This window comes from Fistularia commersonii, chromosome 36, assembly GCF_037954325.1.
Source record: "Fistularia commersonii isolate RoL2024-O1a breed Wild chromosome 36, RoL_Fcom_v1.0, whole genome shotgun sequence".
NCBI lineage: Eukaryota > Metazoa > Chordata > Actinopteri > Syngnathiformes > Fistulariidae > Fistularia > Fistularia commersonii.
Window position 1 is genome coordinate 3,125,542 of NC_141319.1, and position 8,542 is coordinate 3,134,083.

Genomic DNA, 8,542 nt, shown 5'->3' on the forward strand with positions numbered 1-8,542 from the left:
GAATATAGTTTACTCAGTTTTGCATCAAACAATAGAATGAGGACACTTTTCGAAAGCAATCTATTGGCGTTATTCGAGTTTTTTTGTACAGTTGAAAGGCTTGCCGGCAGAGTTTGCGTTTCCGCCGGAAGTATGTAAAATGAGTAGCCCGTGAAAAAACAGGTTAAGAAGCCCCGTAGCTGCAGGCCAAACGCAGAGCCATTTTGTTTCACCGGGTGTAAAGAGATCGACTTGGGTAGAACCGGCACCGGGAAAACTCTTGCTTTCTTCAAGCACCTTCACCACGGCGGAGCAGCATCGTGCACCAAATTTTAATTACGCATGGTATGTACGCGACGCCGTGATCGTTAACCGGCGAAAGCGCGCTGTGCTGTAAGTTAGTAATAAAGAGAGCGATGAGGGATGCGTGCTAGCAAGTCATTTGCATGGCTAGCCGGCATTTTGAAAAATATGCCATATATGATAGTCTGCCAATTTAACATACGTGCAGCCTATATAGTTTACCCCGCGTCTTCGTTCCGTGCAAAACTGCGAAATCGCACATCCGATTAATGGGGAAATGGTTTGTTTTTTTGGCTTTAAATTCCCCCACGCTTGAAACCAACACTCGGGCCTGCCATTTGCTCGAGCGATCGGTTTCTAGCTAGCCGAGGCGTGGTGGATATGTACAGAGAAAAGTCCCCCTTTGGACTGTCAACATGTTCATTTAATCATGTCAAGACACGGTTGTCACGGCAACGTATCTGGAGTATCGTTAGTGCGCCGTGTGCCGCTCACATTATCACCGTTGTCTTTAGCGCTGTGCTTGCGGTGAGGAGTTAGCCTCCGCGGCTAGGACCCTCGGAGCGCGTTAGTTTGTGTACTGGCTTGCATGATGGCGCCAAAAAGCACGCCTAATCCGCACCGCCTCGCCTTTTCGCGGCACAGTCTCTAATTTCGCCGTAATCTAATCCGCGCAGATGTCTGGAGACATGGCCACGGATCACGTAAACGGGAACGGCACGGAGGAGCCGATGGACACGACCGCGGCGGTGACCCGCTCGGAGCACTTCACGGCTCTGCTGGAGGCCGGTTTACCTCAGACGGTGGCGGAGAAGCTGGACGAACTCTACGTCGCAGGTGAGCTGAAAACCCGGGTGATCGTCCCCTTGCAAACTTCCTCCACAACAAATAACATGTGCGTCGAAAGTTCAGCAACGGTCACTTTCGCCTTTGGTCAAACCGCTCTTTGGTGAGGGCTGGCTGATGTGGGAGTCGCTCATTTGGCTGGGAAAACACAAGGAATTGCTTTATTTACATTGTGCACGCTTACTATTATAGTGATCAGTTATCACATTTCAAGTATGATAGCCCTCAGATGACTTTTAAATGTCCTCATGTGGCATAGTTTGTGCAGAGTGCACCATCCGAGTGGCGGTTTTAATGGTTGGTTTGTTGCGAACGGATTTCGTCATTGGGCTCGTTCTTGTTTCTGCCAATCGGTCAAATAATTCAACGCAAACATGCAATATTCACACGCCTCAAGTAGCACATCCGACTGTTCTATTTTCATCTTGCTTGGTTTATAGATGTGTTGCGAAAGTGGACCATGCAGCAGGATTTAGGCCGCTATCGATAATCTAGAATACAGGACCGATGTTTCTCAGCTCTTGTTGTCTCATGAGTTGTTGTGGGACAACTCGCAAATACCTTGTCAACTACTCTGCCGCTGTTGCTGCATCAGTGTTGCTGTATTGAATATTGGAGAGCAAGGTGGGGATGGAGGAAGGTCCACGGCATCTGCAACTGTGACACGTGGTGACAATGGGGCAGCTGTCCCAATGCAGCAGGTGAACTGGACTCTGCAGGGGACTGCGTGCGGCAGCGTGGAAATGATAATTACCCTGTTGATTGTGACAGTCCTTATATGTCCTGTTGGTTAAATGGGATCATTGGAGCCCGGTCAGTTGATTTGCTCAAGTAGTTCTGAATAGTTGTTTCACTTCAGTGACCCCTGTGCTGCTTGGTCCTCAGGTCTGGTAGCACATAGTGACCTCGATGAAAGGGCTATCGAAGCTTTGAAAGAGTTCAATGAGGAGGGGGCTTTGCAGGTGTTGGTCCAGTTCAAAGAGAGCGATCTGTCACATGTGCAGGTAAGACATAAACACGCTGCTACGTTGTCCCATCTGTAGACATCGGTCTCATTTTGCAATGTGTTTCTGCCCTCCAGAACAAAAGTGCCTTTCTGTGTGGCGTGATGAAGACTTACAGGCAGCGGGAGAAGCAGGGAACGAAAGTTTCAGACTCCACTAAAGGACCAGACGAGAGCAAAATCAAAGAACTCCTGGACAGAACCAATTACACACTTGATGTCACCACAGGTCAGCGAAAGTACGGTGGGCCCCCACCTGAGTCGGTGTACTCTGGGGCCCAGCCCACTGTGGGCACAGAGGTATGTGTGGATGGCAGCTAGCTGGGGAAGTTAATTGTTGTGTTGTTTTTTTTTTTTTTTTTTCCCAGAGTTAATGGAAAAATGTCACCCAAAATTACTGCCTGGAATTGATCCACGAAGAAACTGTCTGTAATTCATTCTCTCTTCTTAGATTTTTGTTGGAAAGATTCCTCGCGATTTGTTTGAAGACGAGCTGGTTCCCCTATTTGAGAAGGCTGGACCTATTTGGGACCTCCGGCTAATGATGGACCCCCTGAGTGGCCTGAACAGGGGATATGCCTTCGTGACCTTCTGCACTAAAGAGGCAGCCCAGGAGGCAGTGAAGCTGGTGAGTTTGGAACCGTAGCGTTGATCCATTTCAGTTAGAATATCATGAAACTGCCGTTAGATTTGAGGAGTTAACTGTTACTTGGGAAGACAACTGTAATGGAATTTCTGAGCTGAAGAAATGTGGACAGAGATAATACCAAATGCCTTGGAAAATGAAATCCTCTGTCCTTGTAACTCTTAATGTAGTGACATCGCCGCTTCTTTTTCACAGTGTAATAATCACGAGATCCGCCCTGGCAAGCACATCGGGGTATGTATATCCGTGGCAAATAACAGGCTGTTTGTCGGCTCCATCCCCAAGAGCAAAACAAAGGAGCAGATTGTGGAAGAGTTCGCCAAAGTTACAGGTGAGCGGGCTGTTCCGCGGCACACAGTTGAACACAAGCAAGGCTCTAAAGTTGTCGCCCTCCCCTGCACGGTCGAACACAACTCAAGTTGAAAAGTTGTTTCTCTCGTTTTCCTGCAGAGGGCCTCAGTGACGTCATCCTCTACCACCAGCCAGATGACAAGAAGAAAAATCGAGGCTTCTGCTTCCTAGAGTATGAAGACCATAAAACAGCCGCCCAGGCACGCCGCAGGCTAATGAGCGGCAAGGTAAAGGTGTGGAGCAACTTGGTGACGGTGGAGTGGGCTGACCCCATCGAGGACCCCGACCCAGAAGTCATGGCCAAGGTGAGTGTCCGGGGTTCCGTCAGAAAGTTTGCGTTTGTTGTACGGGTCACCCGTTGGCCCCCCGTCGAGTCTGTCCCTGCAGCACTCGTGTGTCTGGGGATGTGACCTCAATGCCGCTGTGGTTACAGGTGAAAGTTTTATTTGTGAGAAACCTGGCTAACAGCGTCACAGAGGAAATCCTGGAGACGAGCTTCAGCCAGTTTGGAAAACTGGAGCGAGTGAAGAAGCTGAAAGACTATGCCTTTATCCACTTTGAGGACAGGGACGGAGCCGTGAAGGTACTGACCCCTCACTCCCGTGACACCGCGTCCCGTGAACCCCCTCTGTTGGACCTCAATTGACTCTTGTGATCTCCAGGCGTTGGAGGAGATGAATGGGAAGGAGCTGGAGGGGGAGCCCATCGAGATAGTTTTTGCCAAGCCGCCCGACCAGAAGAGAAAGGAGCGTAAAGCTCAAAGACAAGCGGCCAAAACACAGATGTATGACACATATCTTGTCAAACGTATTTCCTGTTAGATGATAATCAGGACAACGTTCTGCCCGAATAAAATGTATACAAATTACAACCTCAAATTCGTTTTTAAGCCGTTTTTGAAGTCACAATGAGACAGTGTCATCAGAGCTATAACTAGGGACAGAACACCGCATTGTCAATTAATTTACCCCATTGTTATTCTCATCCATTCATAAAACTGCTACCCGAATTCTAATATTTGAAAGCCCTGTCTCGTCAGACTGATAATTCTGAAACCTATTTGAAATTGAAAACCTCGATGTTTCGTGTCGACATGGCACTTCTGGACATAGTCCTTGACAAGCGTCGAGCGCTTTAGCCAAAACTTCCATTTGTGCGAGCCGGCTCTCTGATTGTCTGTTTGTTTGTTCTGTCTCCAGGTACGATGACTATTACTACTATCCTCCCCCTCCCCACATGCCCCCTCCTGTCAGAGGCCGGGGCCGAGGCGGTAACCGGGGCGGTTACGCATACCCAGCCGACTACTACGGCTACGAGGACTACTATGACTACTACGGTTATGACTATCACAACTACCGTGGGGGCTACGAAGACCCTTACTATGGCTATGACGACTTCCAGGCCCCTGCCAGGGGACGGGGTGGCAGCCGGGGCGCGAGGGGCGGAGCCTCTCCGGCCAGAGGACGTGGCGGCGCTGGAGCACCTCGGGGCAGGGCCGGCTTCTCCCAGCGCGGCGGGCCTGGACCAGTCCGCGGCGGGCGGGGCGTGAGAGGAGGCGTGCAGCCGAGAGGGCGAGGAGGGGTACGTGGTGCGCGGGGTGGCCGCGGTGGAAATGTAGGAGGAAAGCGCAAAGCTGACGGGTACAACCAGCCAGATTCCAAGCGGCGCCAGACCAATAATCAGAACTGGGGCTCTCAACCTATTGCTCAGCAACCGCTCCAAGGTGGTGATCATTCTGGTAACTATTCTGGTTACAAATCTGACAACCAGGAATTTTATCAGGATTCTTTTGGGCAACAGTGGAAGTAAACCAGTAGGGCTCTTTTTTTTCTTTTTAAACCCCGTGTTTTTTTTTTTTTGTTTTTTTTTTTTTAATTGTTTTTTGGTCTTTATTTAGAGACTTGATCTGATTGGCCCTTGACCCCCCCCCCCCATATGGTTGCCTGCATTTTTTTTCTCCAAATTGGTGACATCTGGCAAGAGATCTTTTTGTACATATTTTATTAATCCGCTTGGACTCAAACAGTAGTCACACTCCCAACTCCAACTGTCTCTTTCTGCTTTTTTTTTAAGATGGTCGTTAAGATTTTCCATAAAAAAAAAAAAAAAAATTTTAGATGCCATTATGTGCTCGAGCTGTCTATTTGGCTATAGCTTTATGTATGTTTTTAGACATTCTGGTTTCCATGTTTTAATTAGCTAACAGCAACAAAGCAAATGTCTCCTAAACTTGTATTTAAAACAAATGAAAATACAATTTGTATTGTCACACAGTAATGCGTGTCTTGTTATTGAAAAGGAAAGAAAAGAAAAAAAAAAAAAAAGGACCATCGTAGTCCTATTTTTTGGCTTTACATTTTGGCTTGTATTCTTTGCTGTTTGTCTGCTTTAATAAACATACACCCACACGTGTACAAAACCTCAAATTGTGTTGCAAATTCATGTTTCGGCAAATTCTCTCTTCAAATTGCCTTCAAATTGTAAAGGCTCCTTGTGGAAGGAAAGGACTAAAGGTTTGCCAGTGTTGGCCCGAGCTGCAGCGTCACCTTGCATGCATCCGATCCCAAACCACCAGCTCCGTGCTGTTTGTGTAGTGACATCCATCCTCATGTCAAACGTCTCACCAATTGGTGCCCAACCAAAAACAGAATAATTCCACTGTTGAAGCAGCACTGAGAGTAAAGCCCCGCCCCTTTTTTAGGGTGTGTCAGCGGCGGGGAATTAAAGCACAATTCGATTTAAGCCGAGCTGTTTCTCGTCCCAGAAGGATCAACTCAGTGAAGGATGCTAATGGTGCATGTTGGTCCCAGGTTTGATTTTGTGCTGCTGTGGGAGACGGTCGCCCTGCATGACTTGCTTCTAGCCCCCCGCCCCCCCAGTTGGCTTCTAGTCCCTGAGTGGCTGCTCCCTAACCTTCATTCACCCGCTGCACATTGCCTCAACGTTTAGGCCCCAGCGTGACCCCATTGATGTGCATGAAGTCACTATTCGTACAGAAGCACATCTGTCAAGTCTTTGTAATTTTTGCCCCCCCCTTGACAATCAACTAGTTTGATTTGGCAATTTTACTGAACCGAAGTTAAAAAAATACAGAAAAGTATTTTAATCTTGCTCTCCATCTTTTTTCCCCTCCTTGACAATCAACTGGTTTGATTTGGCAGTTTTATTGAAGTTAAAAAAATACTGAAAGTATTTTAACACTTTTTGTCCATCTTGGCTGAGTGAATTTTAAACCAATTCACCTATTTCTAATAACTTGATTTCACTGTTACACTAACATTTAAATGTCTTAAAAATTCTCAAGCACATGCTTTTTAATTTCTTAATGCTTTCAAATTTGTGCATCAAGTCTTAAAAACCGATGTATTTCAGTTGTTTCAATTCATGACATCCAGGCTCCTGAATGTTTAAAAAGATATTTCAGACAGATTTGCTTTTGTTGAGTCCTGTAACATGTCATACCTGCTGCAGTCTGTATGTACGTATGCGCGCGCGTGTGTGTACATTTGACACGATGCACTGTTCCACTCTCTAATTGCTTCCTTTTGTTACCTGACTAGCAGGGAAAAGGGGTGGAGGCGGGTCCCGACGCGTCGCTATGAAGATGGCCGGCGTGCGGCGCCACTCTGCAGGCTGCCGTGGGACGCAATGGTAAGGTCACCTGACTCAGCGGTCCAATGGTGCTCTGCCTCCTGAGGAACATATCTTCAGATGCCCGACAATAATCAGAAAACCTGCTGTTTAAAGTTTATGAGCCCCTCCCCTGACCCCCCCCCCCCCCCCCCCCCCAATACCTGGCATGGGAGTCACATGGATGTCGTCCCGGACAAGAAGTGCACTTTATCCTTTTGACGGACTCATGATCTAACGTCAGAATGTTGCTCTGATGAGTGACTTAGGCAGCACCCCATCCCCCTTCCTCCCACCACCACCTCAGATATGCAACAACAGCAGCACCTGTTGACTCTCAGGTCCTGGTCAGATGCCGTCCATCATCGCTTGGTCACTGCTTTCAGTCGATCCGACTGCCGGCGTCGTGAACCTGAACCAGAACACTATAGACGGCCTTCAATGACAACAAATCAGGTCTCAACATACAGGAATGCTTGTTGTTAGAGGACGACGGATCCGAAATACTGATTGAAATGATCAGATTATTGCTTGGATATGCGACGGATGACCAGAACTTATTTGGTTAATGGCCTAAAAGTTGGTTAGACAACGAACAACTTAACAGAAACCTACCGGGACATAAATTCAAAATGTCAAATGAAGCTAAAAGAAAGTTTATTTTGTTCTGTCAAATAGTGTACCCACGAGCCTTGTATCGTCTGAGCCAACAGATAGCAACATTGACGATACTGCAGACAGTAGCTTTCTGCACTTTTGAATTTTAAATCAGTAAAAAAAAAAAAAAGTTTCACGTGCTCGCTCTGAAACGCCCTGAATATAGAAATGAAATTGGGATCATTGGCCGTCTAGTAAACATTACTATTCCATTCGCAAAAAGAGAAGCATAGATTAATGAGGATGTTCATGGGATTCTATGAATTTTAAAAATATGGAAATTGTAATGTTCAGAGAGAAATGTATTCCTCAAAGGTCTTTTTTTAATTTTTATTTTTAGCTATTTGACGTCTCCGTCGGCGAACACTTGCGTGTCCGAGGGACAATAGTCAAACTGAATGCATTTTCCTCTGAAACACTGCAACGTCAACTGTCTGGAAGACAATCCGTCAGTTTAACTTTAGAGTTTCCGCTGGATCGAGTGAATTTTTGGACGAAAAACCTGCCTTTGAGTTAAAGTGATAGATCATGATGGAACAAAGGGCCGACCATGATGTCATCATTGACCTTGGTGTCGTCGCTATGATCAGGACCTCAGAGACGCTGCTCTTCCTCGAAGTAGCCTCAGTGACCTCATTAAAGTCCCTAGTGTCTCTGTGGAGGGGGACGTCGGTCTTCTCCCGGGGGTGCAGTGCAGGGGTGATGCAGGCTGTCACGCTGTCTGCAGTAAATGTGAATGTGAACAGTGTCTCTCTGCAAGGATGTTGAGAGATGCAGGAGTTCCTCTGAAACACTCCTTACACGCTCCTTTTCTTCCAGTTATTTTTTTTTTTTTTGTCGACAAACACCTTGTAGACCCAACGTTGCTTGTGTCTCCAAACACACTAATACTGGACTACACTGTGAGTCGAAATCAGACCGGAGGAAGACCGCTCTCGTTTCTCTATCTCACCTACATAGATACATACATTCATTCATTCCAAAATATTTCCGTATTATGGAATGGATTTGTATGTCTTCCTTGCACAGACAAGCACTTCAGGTCATGGAAATCTTGACGGCCAAAAAAGAAAAATAAACAAGTCAACATTTGAAGGAATTTTCACACTTCTGTACTGAAATCAGTG

At 46.8% G+C, this 8,542-nt stretch overlaps 1 protein-coding gene across 1 annotated transcript; it reads left to right on the forward strand.

Moving 5' to 3' along the window:
• The first annotated feature begins 165 nt into the window (after positions 1-165).
• syncrip (synaptotagmin binding, cytoplasmic RNA interacting protein) lies at positions 166-5,554 on the forward strand. Its single transcript, XM_086142994.1, has 10 exons — positions 166-324; positions 960-1,119; positions 2,014-2,132; positions 2,210-2,431; positions 2,583-2,759; positions 2,973-3,108; positions 3,228-3,433; positions 3,562-3,711; positions 3,791-3,912; positions 4,328-5,554. Exons 1-10 carry the CDS (start codon positions 322-324, stop codon positions 4,935-4,937), a joined length of 1,905 nt encoding a protein of 634 aa, XP_085999120.1. The 5' UTR covers positions 166-321; the 3' UTR covers positions 4,938-5,554.
• Positions 5,555-8,542: the final 2,988 nt, after the last annotated feature.